The following is a 25,614-nucleotide window of genomic DNA, read 5'->3' as shown; positions in this document are numbered from 1 at the left end:
AATAAGTCTGTACAAGTTAAACAGAAAGAGTTCAGGTTTACGACTATAAAACCGAAGCTCTAGAAGATATTAACTTGCTTCAGTTCTACAGCAAATGTGTTATCACATGTTACATCTATGAAAGAAATTGAATTTGCTATTTAAAACAACCCCACAAAGAAAACTCTAGGACCAGATGGCTTCATTGGTGAAATCTAGCAGACATTTAGAGTAGAAACAATACCAATTCTACAGAACCTTTCAGAAAATAAAGGAAATAAAAACTCCCAACTCATTTTATGAAGTCAGCATTCTTCTGATAACAAAATCAGAGACATTAAAAACAGGGGGTTACTCCAAAAACAAAAACTACATCTAAACATCATGACCAAGCATGAGTTTTATCAGGAATGAAAGGCTGCTATAACATTAGACAATCAAAATTCATTTGCTCCCTGAAACTTTAGTAGACTAAACCATCTGGGTCCAATCAATAAGTACATTCCAGCATACACTTAGTTTTTGGCAATAACTCATTCATTCACTTATTCCTTCCACAAATGTTTAATAAGAATCTACCAGGCTTCAGCAATACGTGAACCATGAACTTCCAGATGTTCAAGCTGGTTTTAGAAAAGGCAGAGGAACCAGAGATCAAATTGCCAACATCTGCTCGATCATCGAAAAAGCAAGAGAGTTCCAGAAAAACATCTATGTCTGCTTTATTGACTATGACAAAGCCTTTGACTGTGTGGATCACAATAAACTGTGGAAAATTCTGAAAGAGATGGGAATATCAGACCACCTGACCTGTCTCTTGAGGAACCTGTATGGAGGTCAGGAAGCAACAGTTGGAACTGGACATGGAACAACAGACTGGTTCCAAACAGGAAAAGGAGTACGTCAAGGCTGTATATTGTCACCCTGCTTATTTAACTTATATGCAGAGTACATCATGAGAAACGCTGGGCTGGAAGAAGCACAACCTGGAATCAAGATTGCCAGGAGAAATATCAATAACCTCAGATATGCAGATGACACCACCCTTATGGGAGAAAGTGAAGAAGAACTAAAAAGCCTCTTGATGAAAGTGAAAGAGGAGAGTGAAAAAGTTGGCTTAAAGGTCAACATTCAGAAAACTGAGATCATGGCATCCAGTCCCATCACTTCATGGCAAATAGATGGGGAAACAGTAGCAGACTTTATTTTGGGGGGCTCCAAAAATCACTGCAGATGGTGACTGCAGTCATGAAATTAAGACGCTTACTCCTTGGAAAGAAAGTTATGACCAACCAAGACAGCATATTAAAAAGCAGAGACATTACTTTGTCAACAAAGGTCCATCTAGTCAAGGCTATGGTTTTTCCAGTAGTCATGTATGGATGCGAGAGTGGACTATAAAGAAAGCTGAGTGCAGAAGAATTGATGCTTTTGAATTGTGGTGTTGGAGAAGACTCTTGAGAGTCCCTTGGACTGCAAGGAGACCCAACCAGTCCATCTTAAAGGAGATCAGTCCTGGGTGTTCATTGGAAGGACTGATGTTGAAGCTGAAACTCCAAAACTTTGGCCACCTGATGCAAAGAGCTGACTCATTTGAAAAGACCCTGATGCTGGGAAGGATTGAGGGCAGGAGGAGAAGGGGACGACAGAGGATGAGATGGCTGGACAGCATCACCGACTCGATGGACGTGAGTTTGGGTAAACTCTGGGAGTTGGTGATGGACAGGGAGGACTGGTGTGCTGCGCTTCATGGGATTGCAAAGAGTCAGACAACACTGAACGACTGAACTGAACTGATGTAACAAGCATGACTTTGAGTGTTAAGGACACAATGAGCAAAATGAAGGTCCCTGACCACATGCAACTAATATTCTAGCAGAGGGCAGAGAAGACAATAAACAAATAAATACACAATACAGATTCTGATAATAATAAATGCTATTAAAAACAGGTTAGAGAATACAATGTAGCAAGAGAATTTATTATAGATAGGGTAGTGAGGAAGGACCTATGTACGCAGAGTCCTTGAGGAAGTCAAGAAGTGAACCCTAGTCAGTTATCATGTAGATAGTTCCAGGCTCTGGAATAAGCATGTGTACAAGCACAGCCATAATTTTAAAATATTTATGTTTCCATTGATGAAAACTTTTTCTAAGTAGAGCCGAGATTTTATCATATATCCTTTCACTCAGCAAGTATTTGTTTTAATGGTCAACTCTATACATGGCACAATTTCAAAAAAGCAATCATTACAAGGAAATGGAAACTTTTAATTCCAGATGGCCTAAAACCTAAATATAAGTAAAGGAAAACATTACAGGAATAATGCCATAATCTCTCTCTCCCCACTTTCCACACCCTCCCTTACACAACAGAAAATGAGAAGAGCATCTGACTATATTTCACTCACGGTATCCAGATTTGTGCATTTGATCTTTACTAGATTTTCAGGATGGCTCCAAATTCAGTTTGTGTGGCATCCATCTTGACCTTCAATTTAGGAAATAATGCTAAATAGTCCTTGTATTTAGGATTCTGTCCACATGCAGACAGAAAAGGGACTTGAACAGAGAACAGTGTCATTTACTCTAAACGCACAAAGGAGCAGATCAAATACAGAATTTTGACGTTAAATTAAGAGATTAAATTAAGAGGAACAGAGGGCCAACGAAACAAACATGTGCCCATCATGTGCCAGCTAATTTAGTCAAACATTATGTTGTTTATCCGACACAATGTGGGAATCCCAGAAAGCGCCCCGTTTAAATTTTGGCCATATCCCCAGCACATTACCTGCAACAGACATTTCCTAGAACGAAAAGTAGAAACCGAACGAGCTGACCGAACCAGTGGAAATGTGATAAAAGCCCTAATTCCAGCACCGGGATCCTGGCTAGGATACGGAGCCAAAGGTAGCCAAAGCCAGGCCAGAGGAAAGAGAGGCTACCAGGGGCAAGTGCTTTGTGCCACGTCGCACAAATGGGTCGTACCTCTGGATCTTACCTTCGCTGAGGTTGCGGCCTGACAGATTTAACTGGCCACTCTTCCTCGCCGCCTTTAAGAGTCCCTGGGTTACGCAGACACTGCAGTCTCTGCTCTCAGTTCGGAAACCCGCTCGGGTATCCCTCCCCGCTATCCCCTTCAGCCGCGACATGTTCAAAGCCCGGGGCTCCGCAGCAGAGCCCCGCCCGTGACGCTTAATGGTGGCGCCGCTGGGACGCCCCGCCTCTATCGGGAGCGCGCGCGGCGTGCGCCGGGCCTTCGCTCTCGGCGGCGCGACTCGGATGTCGTCATCGCCAGCGCCTGGGGCAGGAGGACAGAGGAGCCCTACCCGTTGCCGGTGCCGGCCTTGTGTCTTGGAATTACTTCGCTCAAGTAAGTGCGTTTAACGGGCTGAAGAACGGTGTTGAGTTTACTGTGTGCACTATTATCTGCGACTCTATTGTGCTCCCGCGGCGGCGAGGGTGTCAGGAAAGGATAACCTTCTCTGCGCCTCTCGCCTGGCTGGAACGTTGGGCCTTGACTAAAACTTGAGACCTGGGCGCGGTCTGCAGCCTCTCTGGACCCCTGCCTGTGTTTGTCGCCTGTGGTGCTGGCGCCAGATCTCTGTTCCGCGTAGGAAGTAAAGCCGATTTAGGTTCTTCTGATCTCTGCTCCGACTCTTAGCCTTAGTGCGCCTTGATTGTTTTGCATGGAATTTGTAGCCCAGCATAGGAGGCTGTGTGAAAGGGAAGGGTTGGCCACAGTGAAGGGAAGGAAAAAAAAAAAAAAGAGCTTCATAATAAATGTCGTCTTTGCCAGACAGTTGAGAGGTGCCCAGCGTAAGCGCGAGCTTGAGTGTAGCGAGAAAAGCTTGCTCTTCGGAGCTCGAGAGACAGGAGTTCGAATCCCAGCTGCTTCTGTAGCTTACAAGTTGTGTAACTTTAGGCAGTTTGCTTGACAGCTTTTAAAGTTAACTCCTTCTTCATTAATTTAGGGTTAATCTCTCATTCGGTTTTTTAAATAATTAAGTGAAAATAAAGTTTTAAATATTGAGCGCTTGGTGGGGAAAGGAACTCCATCCAGTTCCGAATGGAAGATGAAAATTTTGTTCAAAGTCGATTAAATTGGGAAGTTAGTTTCTATCTGAAATGTAAAGCTTCAATGAGTCTTTCAATATGTAATTAACAACTCATCATCTTTAGTATTGCCTTGGGTGGTAGATTTTTCTTTTGCCTAAAGTAATTTTGTCTTAAAAAGCATACACCAGGAAATACTCTCCTAAGCCCCCTCAACTAGGCTGGGGATCTTTAGGATATTTAAAAGGTAATATGAGAGCCCGCTGACGAATTCTGCAGCACACACAGTTTTTCCTGAGTCTAGGTTCTTGCCACCCATAAAATTTGGCTTCTAGTCCCCCACCCCCTCGATTATTTCTCTTAATTCTCTGGAGTCATTTGCATGGAAAGCGAGCAGCACTACTAGTAATTACACTCCTAAGCAAGAAAAGGTGGGCTTTGAAGCAAGGAACATAGTAGTTTTTGCAAGATCGCTAATAAACACCCAATAAGTTGAAAGTGGAAGGGATTAAGAAACTTGCCAAAGGTCACAAGTTTCTATAAGTGGTGTGACCAAGCATTTGAACCTAGCTCTCTTAACCTTTCTTGTTAATCATTATGATTTGCCTAGTGGCTTTTATTTCATCATTTTCAACTGGCTTTTGTCCTCCAACCATTTTTAGGAAGACTTCAATTATGTTTTAAGAGATAATTATTAGAAAAAACTCTTATTTTCTCTTTTTTAGGGTGTAGAAGCCTACCTTTGGAGGATTAATTGCTTGAATGTAAAAATTTACAGTAGCCACCTCTCCCCCTTAAAACTTTTATAGCTCAGCATTTTTTTTTAATTACAGGCAAGGTATAGATTTTTGATTTATTGTGCTTTTACTTGACGTTAAATATTTCATTATTGACATCTAATTATAGTATTATATTGAAACTGTTGCATTTTGTATGAGAAGCATATTCTAACTAATGGCAGAGTAATTCTGAAAAATCCATGTGACTGCACACTTGTGGTAAACTTCAATAGATATAAATTGACATGTATAAAAATTTAACAAGTATATGTCTATAATACACCATGTATTATACCTGTGTAGCAAGTGCAGATTGAAAAAGTAAAGGTGAAAATTATTACTTCATGCAGTCAGGAAAATCATGGGTTTTGTCTCAAATTGATGCAAACTGAAAGTTTATCAACTTGAACTTGATGAGAAAGTGTAGTTATGTGTAGTTATATTTGTGGGAATTAGCACTGTATATAAATTGTAATGCTTCCGAAAGAATACATTAAAACAAAAAACTCAATCCTTTTTCAACATGGGCAATGAAGCTAAAGTATTTGCTTTAAAAAAAAAATCGATTATTAAAACAATGTGAAATGTATATCCTGTATAAGGGCTAGAGACTGCATAGTTACCTTTATAATAGAATTTCCCTAGCTACAATTTATTATATTCATTTTATTTAAGTATGGAAGGCTTCACTCTTCTAGCTTTGCTAAATGAAAACGGAAAATGAAGAAGTCAAATATGTATTGAGCTTAAGAATTAGATCAGCCAAAGATAATGTTCTGTGTAAGACTTATCAAAGTAAGGTAGAGCAGCTTGTCACTACCACTAAAATTTAATAAGATGTTAAAACATGGCTGTGTTATTCTTATGAACATTACTTTGTGTTAGATATTTTAAATGTTGAAAGGTACATTTGATAAGATGAATTTATTGAGGCAGATTGAGAAATTGTGACAAAGGAAAATGGCATTAATTTGTGCACATTTTTAAGCACAATTTTTTAAATGTCATCAGGAGCTAAGTGAATTTGTTTGCAGGCGAAATGTCTGGGAAGTTTTCTTTTTCTGTAAAATGGCAGATTTAGATTTAGCCTATATTGAATCAGTATAATGTTCACCTTTCAGAATATTGCCTTATCTATGAGAACTGCTATTTTATGCTAAAGTTATTTATTAAGAACATTCTACTTTTTAACAGTCATTATTGACAAACTGTTGTACCTAACAGGTATTGCTTATTAAATATTCTGAGTTGAATGTTTTATATTCTCATATACTTATTATTCAGAATTCTCTTTCTGTGTGTCCTTACTCTATAAATAAATCGGTTTAAATTGTCAAAATGGAGAACAAATTATTTTGCACATGGACTCATCATGTTTTAAATACTCAACTTCAATGGTGCTTGTTACATGTCTTTAGTTTCCTTTGAAAATTGCATTTTGCACATTTGTTTTCTATTTAAACTTACAACTGCCAGCTTTTAAAAGTAGTTGGTAGAAAACATACTATTTCCTTGAAGGCAGTACATATTTTGCATATTTATTCACAGTTTCAAATGTGGCTTTGACTTGTATTTTATTTTTACTGGAGCTGTGTTTGGTAATTTTTTCTGAAAACAGTGCGTTTTACTTAGATTATTCATTTGTATATCCTTTGTATGCTCCCTTTGTTTCTCTTCTTAGTTTTGAATCAGGAAGCAGTGAATTTGTTCTAGGAGGTTTAATATTTGATATAAATGTTGTCTTCTATTTCTCTCTACTTTCAGTGTAAAAGTCCACTAGATTTAGGAAAATATTTTTACTTTCCTCTTATAAAGAGGCTTTTACATTGCTACTGTTTTTCACATGAAGTGGAGGAAGTAGGGTTTTTTTTTTTAAGTTTTTATGTTTCGATTATTTTTAGTGTTTTTTGCTTATAGTCTATCTTTTGAAAAGAAGTTAAAACAGAGGTTTTAAAGAAGTCTTGCTTTATGTCCTTAAATAAGAAGCATTTATGGTATTATTTCTTTTTCTAAAATCAGCTGAAAATGTTTCCATTATCCCTGAAAAGTGAAAGTGAAAGTCACTCAGTCTAGTGTCTGACTCTTTGCTACCCCATGGACTATACAGTCCATGAAATTCTCCAGGCCAGAATACTGGAGTGGGTAGCCTTTCCCTTCTCCAGGGGATTTTCACAGCCCAGGGATTGAACCCAGGTCTCCTGAATTGCAGGCGGATTCATTATCCCCAGAGATTCTTAACTCCTAACATTTAATAGCTGTTTTCTTGCTTGTTTTTCCATGATTGTGACTTAAAGTCTTAATTTTAATATTAATTGTATAGGTTTTATGATTTTATCTTAAAGTAGTAAAGTAATAATAGAGATAAAATTAGGACACTAAACCTGAGAATGTACTTCACACCATTCTTTGTGTTAACAAACACAAAATCAATACCAAATAAATGTTTCTTTAAAATCATTTTAATAAAAATCCACTATTTTAATATTTGACTTTATATCATCGCTGCCAACATTAGATTTGTCCAATAGACAAATTTGCTCAATAATTATATATGGTAAATGTTGTTCTGTATGAGCAAACGTCCCCAACAGCTTTAATAAAACAAGATATGACTCCTGAGACTTTATTCTTAATACCAACTTAAGTTGATAAGGGGGAAAATATTAATTTGATAGTTTGTTGACATTCACAACTAATAGATTTTTATTTAAAAATTCGATGGTGAATTTGCAGAAGGGATATTTATATTCACAATTGCAATTCAGATAAATGCTAGCTTAACTTTCAAAATACGTTCAACTGTCCACTACTTTTTTTTAATCATTTTTTTCCATCCTTTAAAATATCACAGTTCCTTACACTTACGTGATTTGAATGGTACTATTATTGCCAGGGAGGGTGTGGTAAAATCCTAGTGAACATTTAAATACTTGGTTTTCACAATACAAATCTGTGAAACCAGAGCTTTTGCTTTCATCTTTCTAGAGATAACATGTTTTCCACTTGTCAATAAATTTACCTGACGTTTAATAGAGAAGAAGGCAGTGGCATCCCGCTCGGTATCGTTGCCTAGAGAATCCCATGGACAGAGAAGCATGGTGGGCTATAATCCAAGGGGTCGCAAAGAGTCAGACACGACTGAGTGGCTAACACACACACATACGGCTTTAGTTTTTTTTCCATTTTAGAGCTGCTGATTTTTTTGCTTCTCTTTTGATTCCTCATTTCCTAAAAAGTTATCTTTCCCCCATCTGTTCCTTCCTTCAGAATAATTTGATCAATGTCTCCAGGTGCTTTAGACTTCAACATGAGCTAATTATGGCTTGAAACTAATAGTTGTTCATAGTTAAAAGTAGCTGAGATGGAAATTGAAGGAAAAAAATCTTTGTGGTCTTTAGCTTTAGCATGTGTCAGAAATTCAGTTTATTTTATGTTTTTCCTAATGTTTGCCTTTTTATTTTTCCAATCCATGCTTTGGTGATTTGATAGTCTGTTGCTCCGACCCATGTCAGTGTACTTTTAAAACTGATCAAGTGTATGTGGAGTTGTTTGTCTTTTGAAAATTAGAATAGTGAGTGATCTTGCTCTAAAAATAGAGACAAGTATTTGAACCCTTCCTAGAAGGAGTTTTCCATGAAGCATTTGCATTTTATCAAAAAAAGAATGTTCTGTTTAGCTATCATCTATTTACACATGCTATTGGTAAAGTGCTACTTTAGGAACAAAATAAATATGAAAAGCTGAAATTTGTTGTCATGTTTCCTTTGTGGCACCCTCTTAAGAGAGAAAGAACAACTAATAATAGTGTACTTCACGTTTACTACCACTTACAAAGTGTTTTCGCATTTGACAGTAATGCTCAAAGGTTAGACAGAAGTATTACTGTTATTATTCGTCTGTTAAAAGAAGAGGAAGTTGAACACAGACTTTTTTGTGATGGTATATTCCATTTGTTGAGTACCTGTGTGCTGGGCACTGTGATATGTGTTTGATATCCATAATGCTTTATAATCTTTTAAAAGGAGAATATACCACCAAAAACCTATATTAGAATGTGAGCTCTTAAGTAAGAAACTCTTCCCGCTATATAAATTAACTCTTCTGATTCATATCTTTCATGTAAATGATGAAGTAGAAATAGTTCAAGGTACTAGCCTAAGATAGAGTGGTATAAAATAGAACCCAGGTGAGGTTACCATTTTTCAAACAAAAAGTTTTTAAATTGTAGAGTAGGAATAATAGTTGATATTTTTTCTAAGCATTTGTATTAATATTCTCATTTCATCCAGAAGACAACCCAGTGAGGTGGGCACTATTTTTCAAATGAGGAAATTGAAGCACAAAGTAATAAGCCAAAGATTGCAATATCTTAACTGGTGGCAGAGTTCCTTTGGTTTGACTCTGGGCCTGCATTGTTAATCACTGTAGCACCTTTTAAATGTTGTGAGGATTAAAGGGCATTTCAAAAGCATACAGTTAATGTGGATCTTCAAATTACTTAGTTGAGTACATTTTGGGTTTTATCAGTTTCCTAAGATTTTTTAGAAATAATTTTTCTTTATGAAGAGACAATTTATTTTTATAGCATAAGGGGGAAAAGAGCTCAGATGGTCCAAATCTCTAATTCCTTAATCAGGGAAAACTCTTTAATATTAAAATGCTTGAAACTATTTATTAGATAAAGATACATGTAAATAACTGCATTTTTTTCTTTTCTTTTTTTTTTTAAGGTTAAGTAGTAGTCCCTCAAACCACCTTTTTCTCAATTGCAACTCTAAAAAATCTTATAAAACATAGAGGATAGCAGTGAGTAGTCAGTACCTAGAGCTTCACCCTCCAAATATTTCTGTTGACCCCATTCAATCCAAAAGCCAAACAAATCTGTTACAAATAAATTGACTGTGATTTTTCCAAACAGTGTGTATCAGTTCAGTTCAGTTGCGCAGCGGTGTCCGACTCTTTGTAACCCCATGAACCGAAAGCATGCCAGGCCTCCCTGTCCATCACCAACTCCCGGAGTCCACCCAAACCCATGTCCATTGAGTCAATGATGCCATCCAACCATCTCATCCTCTGTTGTCCCCCTCTCCTCCTGCCCCCAATCTTTCCCAGCATCAGGGTCTTTTCAAATGAGTCAGCTCTTCACATCAGGTGGCCAAACTATTGGAGTTTCAGCTTCAACATCAATCCTTCCAATGAACACCCAGGACTGATCTTTAGGATGGACTGGTTGGATCTCCTTGCAATCCAAGGGACTCTCAAAGGTCTTCTCCAACACCACAGTTCAAAAACATACAATGTGTATGGACTACAGCTAAGAGTACTGTGCATATCGATACAAGCAATAGTATCTTAATGCTCTAACTGCTCTTCCCTCTATGTTAATCATAAACAAAGCTTTGAAAAATGAAATGAAAAATACAGATTTTTGCCTACATTTTTGAAGTACTCTGTCAGTCTTATAACGTGGATACGGAATGTCTGCTATTGACAGCCAACACAAATTAAAACAAGTATTTGGAAGTAAGTAGACTTTTCCTTTTCTGGTGTGTCTGTCCATCCATCTGTCCATCTGTCCCTAATGCTAACGTGTCCTTTAGTCTCTGAAAAGGGAGCATGAGATTTACAATTTTGACTTGAAAATAGATATTAATCATTATACAATTATCTAATTTATTGAATTAGAAATAGAAAAATTCAGTTGTATGATTTTTAGAAGCAGAAAAACAAAATAGATCTGTAGGTAAGTTTGTTTGTTTTTTTAACTTTTTAACTTTAGTTTGTAAGCAGCAATTTATTTCCTATGTTTTTCTTACTGCTTTCTGTAGCTATAGAGGAAAAATGTATAGCAAAATAGTTTGAGTTTCTCAACCAAGCTTTTGTTGAGTGGATTATATAAGGCATAAAGTTTCTAGCACATTTGTTGTTCAGTTGCCAAATCATGTCTGGCTTTTTGTGACCCCATGGACTGCAGCACTCCAGGCCTCCCTGTCCCTCTCTGTCTCCCGGAATTTGCCCAAGTTCATGTCCATTCAATCGGTGATCATATCCAATCATTTCATCCTCTGCCACCCTCTTCACCTTTTGCCTTCAGTCTTTCCCAGCATCAGAGTCTTTTCCAATGAGTTAGCTATTCACATCAGATAGCCAAAGTATTGGAGCATCAGTCCTTCCAATGTGTATTCAGGGTTGACTTCCTTTAGGATTGACTGGTTTGATCTCCTTGTTGTCCAGGGGACATAGACGATACTCAGTAAGTTTTTGTCAAATGTTTACTTTGTTCCAGTAAAATATTGCTGGATATCAGAAACACAGAGATAAACACATTGTCTTCCCTCTCCTCAAAAAAGTATATTTGCTAGAGGGAAAGAGCTGCTTAACAACTAATTTGGTAAAAGACCTGTTGCTTGTGCATATTTGCAAAATTATGTCAAATTTGGAGGACTCTACAGTCTTCTCCAATAGTGTAAACAGAGGTGGCTAGTAGTAACAGGTAACTTCCCCAACTGGGAGCATGGTGTCCAGTGGATAAAGTTATTATACATATTTGTGGCTATTCTATGTTTTAATTAAAGAATTTCCGTCTAAACATATGAAGTCTTTTCCTTTGAACTATCTTTACTGCAGTTGTTCTTTTTTCCAGTTTTATTGCCGTATAATTGACATAAGCACTGTATAAGTGTACAGCATAAAAGTTTTACTTACATATATCTTGAAATGATTACCACAAGTGGGTTAATATCCATCATCTCATATAGATAGAAGATAGAAGTAAAATTTCCTTGTAATAAGAATGCTTAGAATTTACTCTCTCAGCAACTTTCATGTATATCATACAACATTGTTAAGTATATTTATGTCATACATCCCTAGTAGTTATTTATCTTATAACTGGGAGTTTTTATCACTTGACCACCTTTTTCCAATTCTTCTTCCTCTCACTCCTACCTTTGATAGCCACAAATCTTATCTCATTTTTTTTTTATGAATTTGGTTTTGTTTCTTTGTTTTTTTAGATATAACTTGTTTATCTATTCATCCATCAGTGAGCACTTTCCATGTCTTGTCTATCGTATATAATGCTGCTATAAACATGGGGATACAGATACCACAACATGGTGTTTATGTATAGTGGCTTCAACAGTTGACATTCTTACCAGTAGTGCATAAGAGTCCCCGTTTCGCCACATCCTCTTTAATTTTTGCTCTTTTGCGTTTTTGATGCTAGTCATTTTAACAGATATGAGGTGTTTTGGAGTGCTCTGTATTATTTTAGATATTAATCCTTTATCAGATATACGGTTTGTAAATATTTTCTCCCATTCTGTAGGTTGTCGCTTCATTTTATTGATAGTTTTTTTTTGCTGTACAGAAGCTTTTGAGTTTGATGTAGTCCCACCTGTTTATTTTTAATCTTGTTGCTTATGCTTTAGATGTCCAGAGTATCATTCCTAAGACCTACATCAGGGTATTTTTTTTTCCTGTGTTTTCTTCTAGTAGTTTCATTGTTTCAGGTGTTACATTTAAGCCTTTAGTCCATTCAAGTTAGTTTTTGTGAGTGGTATAGATAGGGGTCTAGTGTCATTCTTTTATACATGAGCTCTTTTAGAACCTTGATACTGGAAAGAACTAAAAGCTTGTTCTTTATGACTGAGAGGATTGGTACTGTTTTTGAGAATTTCCATAAAGTATTTTATAATATTCTTTGAGAGACTTTCTTTCCAAAATCAAGCACCACTGTAAATTTGTCCTAGTGGTGTGATGGTAGTAGAAGTTGCTCACCTGTGAGCAATAGGGCCCTACTATCGGGAGTTTATTTTTCATGTTTCAAAAATATATCAGAAATCATGTGCTGCAATATGCATGTATAGGCCAAACATGACTAGTAGGCCATAATATGACTAGAAAGGCCAAAAGGACAGGTTGCTTTTTGCTTTGGATTAGAAATAGCATTAACCACTAGTAAGACTGGTGAAAGTGAAAGTTAGCTCAGTTGTGTCTGACTCTTGGCGATCCCATGGACTGTAGCCCAACAGGCTCCTCTGTTCATGGAATTCTCCAGGCAAGATTACTGGAGTGGGTTGCCATTTCCTTCTCCAGGGGATCTTCCCGACTTACGGATTGAACCCAGGTCTCCTGCACTGCAGGCAGATTCTTTTACTGTTTGAGCCATATTCGTCAATCAAATATAACTGGAAGCCTTCTCAAACTCATTCCCAAAAAGGAGCTGTGGCTCTTCCCTCTTCATGCTTCTTTCACTTCAGTTCCCACATGATGCCAAAAGGATCTTTTTTACCGGTCTCTCTGTGAAATATAAGTTGTAAAGCATTTAATCAACAAAGGAAAATGGTCTTCCTACTTTCCTTGAAAACTTAAAACTTGTTCTCACCATTAAGTTTCTAATTGGCTATTTCCTTTGCTCAGATTGCTCTTCCCCCAGAAGTTCAAATGGCTTGCTTCCTCATTTTAATAAAGTCTCAGCTCAGATAACACCTCCCCCATCTTCCATCATGGTTTTTTTTTTTTTAATATATATTTATTTTTTATTTATTTTTCTGCTCTGAGTCTTAGTTGCGGCATGTAGGATCTTTGATTTTGTTGCCACAAGCAGGATTTAGTTGTGGCAGGTGAACTCCTAGTTGCAGCTTCTGGGATCAAGTTCCCTGGCCAGGGATCAAACCCTGGCCCCCTGCATTACAAGAGTGGAGTCTTAGCCACTGAATCATCAGGGAAGTCCTATCCTGGTTTATTTTCACCATAGCCCATTACTCTCTTCCGTCTTTGTTTTTGTTTATTGAGAGTTTGCCATACTGAAGCTGGAGTTTCATGAGATCAGAAACATTGCCTAACTTTTTCCTTGCTTTATTTCTAGGGTCTGGGAAAATCCTGAAACATAATATTTGAAGGAATTTGTGAGGTTTTTGTTTGTTTTTGTTAACATTTTCATGATCCTTGGGTTAAAGTAAATAAGACAGGCATAATACCTGTGTCCAGGTTCTGTACTTTTTTTTGAAGTGAAAGTCTCTCAGTTGCGTCCGACTCTTTGCGAATTCTCGAGGCCAGAATACTTGAGTGGGTAGCCTGTTCCCTTCTCCAGGGGATCTTCCCAACCCAGGGATCAAACCCAGGTCCCCTGCATTGCAGGCAGATTCTTTTCCAGCTGCAGTTGTGTTTAATTGGAAGCCTAAATGAGTATAAAGTGATTTAAAATTAGTATATATTGGATATATCTGTTATTTGCTTTCATATATTAGTTATTTGCCTTTAGCTATTTCATTTCTATGGGAAACAGGCAATAATAACACAAGGTAATTACGTAGTTATTCAGTCTATCTATTAGACCTAACAGGATCTTCAAAATTATAATTCACCTCCTTACTCAGCTTCTGACTGAAGTAGGTTCTTAAAAGTGAAGTGAAATTTCCTCAAGTCACACTTAATTAATAACAAGGTAGTATTTTATCTTAAGCCAGTCTTCTGGCTCTAAGTCCAGTATTGTTTTTAGCTGCTAGATAATTCGAAAATAAAATACTCAGGAATCCTCCTTATTAGAATGATTCTTTTTTGTCACTCTGTTTCACCATCTGGAAGAACCATCTATCTGTATGTCCAGTAAGTTTTTATGCATAACCTGGCTTCTGATGATTAAAGAGATTCATCTTATCACAAAACTATATGGTTTGGGGGTTTTTTTTTTTTGGCCTGAGTTTGTAATTTTTATTATATAATGTGTCAAACATACAGAAAACTGTGGAATAATAGAAAAAGATTTCTGTGTATCCACCACAAAGAATAGAAAGATGTTAACATTTAAAAAAAAAAAAGACAAGCATGAACCCAGCCCTTGTATTTATTTGTCCTTTTGTCATAGAACATTGTAGCATGCCTTGGTACGTGGTGAAAGTGAAGTCGCTCAGTCGTGTCTGACTCTTTGTGACCCCATGGACTGTAAGCTACCACGCTCCTCCGTCCATGGGATTTTCCAGGCAAGAGTACTGGAGTGGGTTGCCATTTCCTTCTCCAGAGGATCTTTCCAAGCCCGGGATCGAACCCAGGTCTCCCGCGTTGTAGGCAGACGTTTTACCATCTGAGCCACCAGGGAAGTCTTTGGTACGTGGTAGCCCCTTGTAATGAGAGTTAAACTTGTCAGGTGACAAAACTGAAACAATTTAGTAAGGAGTTTAATGCCATTTATTCAAGGGAAAACAATCCATGGATTGGGGGAATACAGTGCCTGACAAGCATGGAGCACTCTTCCCAAGGGCTTCTGGGCAAGAAGGAGTTTTATAGAGATTAGAAGAGACATTGGCCAAGAGGTGGAGAATTACCTTATAAGCTAGCAGGTCTTATTTTCTAGCTAGCAGGTCTTATTTTCTAGGACGAAGAAAGCTAGCTAAAACTGAGTTGGAAGATTGCGAATTTGTATGTTAGTTTTCCTTAACAGGTGTTTCCTGTAAGTGCAGGCTGACTTAGGTTTAGATTTGTTGCACGGACCAGGTCACTGTGGCAGCCTCCATTTCGTAGGTACTGATATACTGATTAACTTTATCAAACAAGAATCTGTATTTGGCAGTTACATATGTACTATTCAAAATAAGAAAATTACTTGACATGTTTTATATTAACAGATAGACATTAACGAATAACATGCAATTAGTTGTAATTAGTAATTTTGGCAGACTTATGGTCAACTTACCGTTCCCTTTGTATAAGAGCTAGGAGAAATGGCTTAACTGGTAAGTAAACCTAGCCAGTTGGCTCTACATCCAAATCTCAATAACTTTAGTTTCTAATCTCTCACAAATCACACTCAATTGCATTATTCCATAGAAGTATTTACTAACAAAAATCTGTAAATGCTCAGATTTTGGCCTCCAGGAGTATTTAGGATCAAGTAATTATTTCACAATTGTCAGAATAAATGACACTTATTTAATTAACACTTAACTGTGCGTGTGTTCAACACATTTATTGGGCATTGGCTGTGTGACAGACATTGTGCTAGATCCTAAACTGACCCAGGAAACTCGGGAGCTTTTGGCAGGGGAATACATGCCTCTGTCCTTGAGTGGAGAGAAGGAAACCCTAACTCTGCTTGAGGAAGTGGTGGCAGTGAGGTGAGGAAAGCCTTATGAAGGATAACAGATGAAATGAGGGAGGTCATTAATAATTTGTGGAAAGGCACAGCAGAGTAAAAGACTTTGTCAGGTTTGGGGAGCTGCAAGTCTTTAGATAACACTGGATGAAAGTGGGAGAATAGTTCACATGAGGTTGAAAAATTAGGCAAGGATCTTTTTATGGTCAAAATTATTTTAAGCAAGAAATGCATGTCAAGGAAGTTTTTCTGTAGAAATTTTAGATAACATACTTGAACATATTTGGGTTCTATAAAATATTCTTTAAAAAAGTTGAATTTGTTAAAGCACTAGTGAGTGTAACATTATTTCTGAAGATTTTACTGCCAAAGCAAATTCGTTGCAAATTTAGTATTACAAGGATGTGTGTATAGTAAAGAGAAAATTTTATAGTAGTGGGGAAGAAAATCTTGACAGCTAGGGTTAAATTTCATTAGTAACTGACCAGATGTGTAGAAGATACTCTACAAAGAAATACCGTGGGCATTTTAAATAAGAATAGTTGCCTAAGTGTGCAGTTTTTGCCGGAGAGTGAAGGCGTGCTTTAAAAAAAGAAAAGAAAGAAAAAAGTTAATGCCTTCCACCTTTCTCCTCGTGGAAAAAAAAAGAGCGAAGAGGAATGGAGATAAGGCCTTTCACTTGAGAGCAGTCCCTTCTCGCGTATTTTCCGGTTGCGAGCAGGGCTTGCTGGGCCGGCAGGGGGCGGAGCCGACGGTGACGCACCCGTGCGCCGCAAGGCATTGTGGGAAGCTCGGGCCGCGAGTGAGGTGGTTGGAGGCGAGGTGGGGGCGGCCGTTTGTTTTCTCGTGGTCTCGAACTCGCGCGTTCTCTTCCTTGCCCGCGGCGAGCGGCGGGGCGGAGAAACGGCGGCGACGGCAGCAGGAGCAGCTGTAGCTTCGGACACCGTCCGGTGCCTTTTCCGGCGAATGGTTCCTCTTCCCCCTCCCTCTCACTGTTTGTTGTGTGTTTGGTGTGTTAAAGCAGGAGTGAGAACGCGAGCAGCGCCATGAGCAACACTACAATCGTCCCCAGCACTGCGGGCCCGGGCCCCAGCGGCGGGCCAGGGGGCGGAGGCGGCGGCGGCGGAGGCGGCGGCACCGAGGTAATCCAGGTGACTAATGTCTCCCCGAGCGCTAGCTCAGAGCAGATGCGGACCCTCTTCGGTTTCCTAGGCAAGATCGACGAACTGCGCCTCTTCCCGCCGGAGTGAGTATCGTCCACCATCACGGTTTTTGCTAACTCCTCCCCAGCCTGGGCCTACCCCATACCATTTCCTGCAGGCCCTTGTCGATGCCTCCCTGGGCTAGGCTGCTTCAGTTGAGGTTGGCTGTTGGGTTTATTTATGAAAGAAATCTGTGCATTATGCCTACTATTGATGCAAAGAGGCAGGGCCAGGGTTTGGGGGTTTAGAAGACACTGGCTTCTAATCTTGGTTGGTTTTTTTTCTCTTTAAATGGTGCCTGCGTGGTCGTTCTTGGGGCCCTTAAAAGCAAGACAAACTCCATTTTATGTATTTTGTGTAAGTTAATCTCTCAAAAAAAAAAACAAGCGTTTGAATTCTTTGAAAAGTAACAAAATTTTCGTTTCTGTGTTATTTAGACATTAAACTTTATAAACTGTTCACTTCCTGCTAAATATTGTTAAGGGATTCTGGCCCTTTGAACATAATTCAGTTAATACTCTGACAGACTTTCAGTGAGCCTGAGTACTTTTTAAAATGAGAAGAGTTACAGCTGAAATCTCATATTTTCCTTTGTTTAAATAACGTACACATTTTTTATATTCTAGAATTGTTCTTCAGAAGGAATTTTTTAGAATGTTAAATTTTTTAATTTGGGGTGTACGGGTTTTTGTTTTTATCCTGTTGTCTTACATTTATTTTTACCACAGATGTGTTAAATGTGCAATAATTATATAAAAAAAAGAAGCTATAACAAGATGTGATAAATACTAGAGCAAAAATTTGAAATAATAAAACAGTCCAATGCTCCTAGGGAAGAGTGAAAATTCAGATTTTACTGTCAGTGGGTACTCAGTTCCAGCTGTACCATAAGTTTTTTATGATGCCACTTAAGTACTAAACAGGAGATTGGAATCCTCAAAGAATCCACTGTTGTGGATGTAATAAATCATTAATAACTTGGGCATGATAAATCTTTGCGCTTCTCTAAAATAATGAAAGTTGATCATACTGCAGTCGGTATTTATTACTGTATTTCATCATGTTTACCTTAAAGTATTTTCAGATAATAGTGTGTTCAAGTGTGTGTTGTCTTTAATTTGGGGGTACTATACATATGGAGGGGGTTTAGAGTTAATTTACATGAAGTGTAGAATTCTAGGAACAAACTTTTTGTTGAAGTTATTTTGAACAGGTATTTATTTTGACAGTGAAGGAAAATGGCTTTCATAATAAGAACTTACAGAAATGGATATTTTGCTGTTACTTTCTCCCAACATTCCTGTTATCGTTAGTATTATTAATAAATGGTACAATGACAGAAGTGAAAGTGACTCATCTGATTATTATTGATTACTTGATTGTAATCATGTTATTTCTCAAAGTATATGAGATGCTGGACTTATTTATAAGAAAATTATTTCCAGTCCCACAAGTCATTAAGAATTTTTTTTTAGAGTTGCTGACTACAAAATGGTTTTCTTGTGAAAATGTTTTTATGGTACTTTCATAAAAAGATGACAGAAGTGTGGGATGTTACTTTGTCTGTGTCTCAAGGGGGAGTCATGATAGAACAGACTGGCTTTTTGATTTGTAGTCAATGGAGTGTTTCCATCTTAACCGGGAGAGTTGTGTGTTCCAGGTAACTTGATCTTTGGGGTGCTATGCATTAAGAGGATTTTTTTCCTACATTGGGAAGAATAAATATTGACACATTTTTGCTCTGACTCCTTCATGTATGCGCCCATGTACAGATCATTTTCTTTTCTGAAAATACGTAAGGTTATAATGTAGTGAATTTTACTTTACTTTAGTGGCCTTTCCAAATTGAATAGTTCGAATAAATGTAAATCCTTTTGGTCAGTTAATATTATATGTGTGTATGAATATATATGTTTTTTTAACTAATTTAAGTCTTTTTTTTTTAATTTAAGTCTTAATAGCTAATCCGACCTGCACAATTTGGAAATGCTTCATTGACGGTTTCTTTAAGCTCTCTACAGTTTTCAGTAGTAGTTTGTTGCAGATAATGTGCTGTGGAGTCCTAATAGTCTAAAAGGGGTTCATCTTTCCAAAAGTACTCCAAAAATTTACTCTTACTCATAGAATAAGATTAAATGACTTATTACTTGAAATCCTATTGATTGTAAATATATTTGCTGCTTTCTTTTTTTCTTTTTTTTTTTTTTTAATGGGTGTGTGTTTCTCCCAGAAGGTGTTCATATCCACCTGGAACTCTGACATGCTTACTTTCTTTGTTGTTCAAATGTCACCGATTCACACTATATAAAAATTGCAGCTGCTCCCTGCCTTCTCTATTCAATTTAATTGCCTTTTCTCTGTAGAGCTGTTCACCAACTGACAAGTTTAACTCCTCTGTCTTCTAGAATAAGGTTCCTTGGGGTCATCAACATCACTTGAGGGGCAGTTTTTAAGTATTATGTGACTGAGCTCCGACCCACACCTACTGAAATTCTAATTTTAGCCCCAAATTCCTGTTTGTGGGGAAAATTCCTAGGATCACAGACATTTCACTGAGAACCTCAAGAAGGTGTATTCCCTTATTTTATTATCAAATCCACCTATTTCTTGGTTCTTTTAAGCCAGAAATTGCTAACTTACAATTCCATGCAGTGATATGACCTGTCTTCATAACAAGTAGTATTTTATCCCTCTTTCAGTATGATAGCCTTGTATATTTAGAGGCACTAAGTCTAGTATGCTGTTTTACAAATGAGTGAACTGAAATTCACATATGTTTCTACCAGTGTCAGAACTAGTATTTGAAACCTAATGTGATTCTTTTCTACCACTTCATCATGATTTCCTTCAAAGCCAAGGAACTTGTGAGTGGAATCATTCTTTTACACCTAATAGGTATTCTTTAAATGTTTGATTTTAGTGGGGTATCAGTGGAGAAAGTCACTGGAGTGCTTATCAGGTAACGATGGGTGAGAAGCATATGTCAGTTACTCAGTAACTGAAGACTTCTGTAACACTGCAGATAAATCCATTACTGACTTTTCAGAGACCAAAAAGACATACTTTAATGATCATATAAGTAACTTAGTATATAGTTAGGTAAGGGAGAGAACATAATTTATCTTTAAAAATATAAAATATTTAAAAATATAAAATTTATATTTAAAACTAAATGCAACAATTTACTGTATTTTTTTAGAACTAAATAAGAACACATGAGGGAATGAGGATGTGAGGTCAACAGAGTTGTTAATTTTGTCACAGACTTGCTGTTTTGTGGGGCTTAAGAGATACTTTGTTTATAAGCTCAAAATTCTCTGCTCCAAAATGGTTAGCTCAATATTAAGGTGAGGTTGAAAGAACTGACCCAGACCAGAATTTCTACTTTAGCAGTCATGAATATCAGCTAAGGATCTTGTTAAGAATCAGAGCCTTCCTATGAAAATGATTCTCACATTCAGTGGGCTTGAGGTGGAAAACGGTCATCTGAATTTTAATGTGTGCATCCCAGAAGATTCTGAAATACAAGCCTCAGAGGTCACTGTAAGAAACTAGACAAGACACAATACCACCACCACTCTTAGGTAAAGGATGAAAGCATCACACAAGGCTTACTTTTCCCTATCTTGTTCCTCAGTTTTTTCAACTGCACTGCCTCTTCTATATTAATTCTTAAAGGTAAGGATATTCTTAAAGGTAAATTATGTTTAATTCTTAAACATAATTCTATGTTAATTCTCAACAGTCATATTTTTAGCAGTGGTACTTGCACAAGACCCTAGGGTGGGAAAATTCATTTCCGATGTCAGTTCTTAACGTCTCTTTTATTGATGTTAACTGAGAAAATGTGACAGTATAAATTGCAGGGCCAAATGACAGTGGTTTTAAACGACAATTTAACGTGGAGAGAGATGAATTATTTGCCCTTCTGAGTTCTTATTGTACTTTCCCATAATATTTAAATTGTTCATATTTTATCTTTACCTTACCACCACTTACAGGTATGATGGAATAGTCAAATAATGCTGCACAGACATGAGTGGGTAGAAAAAAATGTGAACATTTAAGATCACTAAATGGAAATATATTGGGAGCACGTAGGCATACTTTCCTTATTTTTTAGAAAGAACTCTTGATTGTATATATTCTTTAATCTAATATTTGATAGTCATATTTTCTTTCAGTTAAATGACAATAGATGGTGTCAAACAAATAGAGGTCCCTTTTTCTCTTATTGGAGTATAATTGCTTCACAGTGTCATGTTAGTTTCTGCTGTACAACAGTGAATCAACTGTGTGTATACATATACCCACCCATTCCTCCTTGGATCTCCATCCCACCCATCTGGGTTGTCACAGAGCACCGGACTTAGCTCCTGTGCTATGCAGCAGCTTCCTACTAGCTGTAGTGTATATGTGTTAATCATACTCTCCCAGTTGATCCCACTGTCCCCACCCATGTCTACACTGCATGTCCCTTCCCTATGTCTGCATCTCTATACCTGCCCTGCAAGTAGGAACAAAATTGGGTCATTGGTAGAGATGTATAGTAGCGTCACTTTTTGAGAAATGTAAGTGCTTACACTTTAGAACATAAAATGATAGCATTTAAAGAGCTTTTTAGTTTAGTTGTAAAAATGTGGCTGTCAGAAATAGGAAGAGCTATGTAGCTCTAGTACTAATGATGAAAAAGCATTATTTTCACTGTACTGGGTGCAGCATTTTTCAGTTTCAGAATAGTGATGCTTCACTTAAAAAAAATTGCATCCTTTCAAAAAAAACCATTTTCCAGTAAACTTCTATAGCAATATGGCTTAAATACATTTCAGTACATACATTGACAGCTTTGCTTTGAACCTAGATTAGCATCTGTGCTAATAAGGGCAATGCCTTTAAGAATACTTAACATTCTAAGAGGTTAGAGTTCTCAGATTATAGATTGATGTTGGTAAGAAGTTTTTATTTTCATATCGTGCCCAAATTCTAAGAAAATGTTTGTTGTCAACAACACTTAATCTGAAACACTTAGTGTGACCAATCTGATGTAATCCAATTTTTATGTATACATGAAAATCTCATTTACTTAGAAAAGTTGACAGTTACCCCTTTCTAATAATTCAAAAGTATTACAGGATTTCTCTCTTCAATATTGAGTCTCAAGGTATAATTGGCTTGTTAAAACAAAGCAGTGGTTCTTTACACTGGGTGCATGTTAAAATCATCAGGGAGAATTAAAGATGGCATCATTCAGTACTTCTTTCATCAGAGATATTGATTTAATTGTAGTCCTCCCCCCACTTCTAATATAAACCTGGGATAATGTGATTGCTTTAGTTCATTGATCTTCAAATAGCTTTTGGTTTGGTGTTAGAGAGCAGAGAAACCCCTACTTTATTTAATCTTTCCTTCCACAAAAAGTTTAGTGGCAGAAATTTAATTGTCTTACATTTTTGAAACACAACTCTGCTCCCTTCCTAATCTTATCTTGCTTAGAGCGACTGTTGCTTGTACCTTAGCTTGTTTTTTACATAAACAAGTTGCCGAGGAAAGGGACTTTTCGTTAATTGGAATTTGGGGTAATAGTTGGTGGGGGTAGTATTAGTCCCATGAGTGCTTAATTTTTTTCTCTGTGTGAAAGTGCCCTGAGGGACCCTTAACTATATATAATGCCTGGGAGTTTTAATAAGCTGTAGATGAAAGAGGACAGGGCATTTAGTAGGCAGGTCAAGAAAACTCATTGATCGTCAAATAGATGTACTTGACCATAATATTCTTTTGTCCCTGAAATGGAAAATTTTTGTTTTTAACTCTAAAAAGTTAGCCATAATGAAAAGTTTTCCAAGCCAAAATTAGTTACTTGCTATTTGTATTTTAAAATGGCTGGTATTGATATTATGAAATAAGTGTTGACATTTTTGTGATCTGTTCAGACTCAGACTGATTTCAAACTGTTTTTAACTTGATGCGTTATGAATTTAAACAGTGATTGTTCTGGGTGTAATTTTCTATAGTTCTGTGGATAGTACTTTATTGAAAAACATCATGTATTTTTGAACTGGTTAATATGTGTGCAGTTATATATTTCTCTGCCTCTCATACTTTTGGAATGCAGGTATTTGTGAGTCATTCATTTGTGTTTTTGCTTATAATTTCCTCTTATGTTATCTGTGTATTTTTTAGTGATTCGCCTTTACCAGTCTCCTCCCGAGTCTGCTTTGTTAAGTTCCATGATCCGGACTCAGCAGTTGTGGCACAGCATCTGACAAACACTGTATTCGTTGACAGAGCTTTGATAGTCGTACCATATGCAGAAGGTTTGTGCTTTGTTTAACTACCTATGTGGGCATCCTATGATGACCATTTACCTCAGTGTAGTTTTAGAGTGAGCATTAGTAGCATGTTAAAAAAAAATCTAAGCTATTAACATTTTGAAACCCTTGTTATACTGTGGTCCATATTTTTTACATGAAGGCTTTCTAACTTAAAATTCAAAATCTGATTTGTCTTTATAAGATATTTAACCTTTTGCATTACTTTAAAACATCTTAAGTTCATTAAAACCATTTCCCTAATTGTAATTCCTTAAGATACATCTACTTAGTTAATTTAATATTGTTTTATATAAAAGTCCTGAAGGGGAACAGTTCACTTCATGAACATTTACACAGAAACCTTCAAATAAATGCATGATGATGTTTCTATTTTGAATAAATGTGACCAGGTTGGTTTTATTTCCATAGTGATTCCTCTTAGTGATTCTTCTTATCAATAACTTTAAAAAATATATCCCACATTGAATTTCAGTATACCAAGGGTCGCAACGGTTTTGGTTTTTATGAAGTTCAATATTTCCTATAGCTTAGGTGCCAAATGGGCACTGGGTGTTTTGTTTAATGCCAGATTTTCTTGTTCATTCTTGCTATATTTTCTAGAATATCTCTAAATAATAAATTCTTCTCTCTGTTATTTGTGTGTGTGATTTTTGTAGTGGAGAAGGCAAATGCAAAACTCTTCCAGATGACTGAAAAACAGTGGGTCCTCTGCAGCTACAGGGGATTCTAGACATTAACTAAAGGCCAGCAAGCACTCAAGTCCCCCAAGTGTTTTCCTGGTGTAACCATTTGTTAACTACATTTTCTCTCTTTTTACATTTTAGGCTGTTAAAGTAATTTGGCAGAAAAATAATGAGCAGGGTTTTTGGATCTTAAAAAGCCACTGTGACAAGACAACACTTTTTATTCCACTTTGTGAAATTTTCTAAGACATACTTTATACTTAGCTTGTTCCCAGTGTACTGCTACTTTATTTGCTTTTTGGTAACTATAAATTTAGTCAAAGAAATCACTGGAATATGTTAAAATTACTGGATTTTATTAACATATATGCTGACCAGGGTATAAATGCTTTCCCCTTCCTTAGTGAACTGGTCAGTGGAAACAGAATCTAGATACTGTTAACTTTAGTTGCTATCTTTGAATACTGATGTGAACATTTAAACCATTCCTTGTAAAAATTGTGAAATGTTTAGTCCTTAAAACTTAGAAAAATTTCCTCTGTGGTTTTCTAAAGAAATTAAGTTGCATTCATGGATAAATGAAGGCATGCTATGTAACAGTAAATCTGTCTCCGTGATATTAAAAGTGTATGAGCCCAGTTTTAAGGTTTTAAAGTATATATACATATATATATACATATATATAGTGATAAACTTGTGAGTTAGTGTGTTTTGATTAAGCATTTTCTGTCAGTGTGCCTGTTGTAGGATGACTTACCATCAAGAGAAAATTTACAGAATTCAAATTTAGGATAAGTAAATGTAGAACATAGCTTTTGGAACAAGGGTCAAATCATGTGAGTAATTTGCAAAGCACTAGTTAGCCTTATAATTTTAAAAATTCTTTTTGGCCAGATATTATGTCATAGTTCCCAAGCCCTGAACATAATACAGTATATCATATAACTAGACTTCAGAAATATTTTTAGACCATACTAATTTTTTTGGATTTGTTTTGAAACATATTTAGGGAGTAGATTATTAGAGTTACAGAAATATTTAGTTACAGAATCTGTTAGTATATTACTGGTAATTACTGGTATGGTATGCTGTATTAATGTTGCCTCAACTAAATAACTGATGTACTCAACCCTTTTGTCACCATTCACCCTGGTTTTAGCTCTTACATTATGCCGTTGCTTCTTGGTCAGTGTTTTAGAACAATAGACACAAAGTCTACGGTAAGGAATAGTCTTTAACCGATAAAACTGAGATAGCTGAATTTGGAAGGAACTCTTAATAATAATGGATTTGGGGACTATTTAGGTTCCTTGGTTAATGTTTGTTTCTTTTGTCTGTTTCTTTTTCTTTCGTTTCTACACATTCATGCAGTATTTCATGGTTCTATCAAAGCAGCAGTAAAAAAAATACTCTTGACGCATGAAAATTAACTGGTGAGGGGCCTCATTGCTATTTTTAAATTGTAGTTTTATTTTTAAATAGTCTT

At 36.7% G+C, this 25,614-nt stretch overlaps 2 protein-coding genes and 1 long non-coding RNA gene across 18 annotated transcripts in view; 1 reads left to right on the top strand and 2 right to left on the bottom strand.

The window, feature by feature from the left end:
- The window catches only part of LRRC40 (leucine rich repeat containing 40), a 39,297-nt gene extending 36,143 nt beyond the window's left edge, over nucleotides 1-3,154 (bottom strand). For all 4 annotated transcript variants that reach the window (XR_014053760.1, XR_014053761.1, XM_081490666.1 and 1 more), the window contains exon 1: nucleotides 2,983-3,154. Coding sequence is in view for 2 of the 4 variants with exons in the window: in XM_081490666.1 (XP_081346792.1) it covers nucleotides 2,983-3,133 (151 nt within the window). In the remaining 2 variants the exon portion in view is untranslated. The remainder of the gene's footprint in view (nucleotides 1-2,982) is intronic.
- Nucleotides 3,155-3,289: 135 nt separating this feature from the next.
- SRSF11 (serine and arginine rich splicing factor 11) overlaps nucleotides 3,290-25,614 on the top strand; it is a 51,070-nt gene continuing 28,745 nt past the window's right edge. For 6 of the 13 annotated variants that reach the window (XM_081490677.1, XM_081490674.1, XM_081490672.1 and 3 more), the window contains exons 1-3: nucleotides 3,290-3,354; nucleotides 16,936-17,157; nucleotides 23,294-23,427. In XM_081490677.1, the coding sequence (XP_081346803.1) occupies nucleotides 16,958-17,157; nucleotides 23,294-23,427 (334 nt within the window). In that variant the 5' untranslated portion in view covers nucleotides 3,290-3,354; nucleotides 16,936-16,957. Of the gene's footprint in view, nucleotides 3,355-16,695; nucleotides 17,158-23,293; nucleotides 23,428-25,614 lie in introns of those variants that run through there. The other 7 variants (XM_081490679.1, XM_081490676.1, XM_081490671.1 and 4 more) reach the window with 3 other exon arrangements.
- Nucleotides 9,519-16,642, bottom strand: LOC145506333 (uncharacterized). Its single transcript, XR_014053766.1, has 4 exons — nucleotides 15,513-16,642; nucleotides 13,801-14,000; nucleotides 11,759-13,120; nucleotides 9,519-9,908 (listed from the first exon to the last, which is right to left on the bottom strand). It is a non-coding gene; the product is annotated as an uncharacterized LOC145506333 (long non-coding RNA).

This window comes from Giraffa tippelskirchi, chromosome 5, assembly GCF_054371585.1.
Source record: "Giraffa tippelskirchi isolate mGirTip1 chromosome 5, T2T-mGirTip1v1.2.pri, whole genome shotgun sequence".
NCBI classification, from domain to species: Eukaryota; Metazoa; Chordata; class Mammalia; order Artiodactyla; family Giraffidae; genus Giraffa; species Giraffa tippelskirchi.
This window is presented reverse-complemented; position numbering and strand designations above follow the sequence as displayed.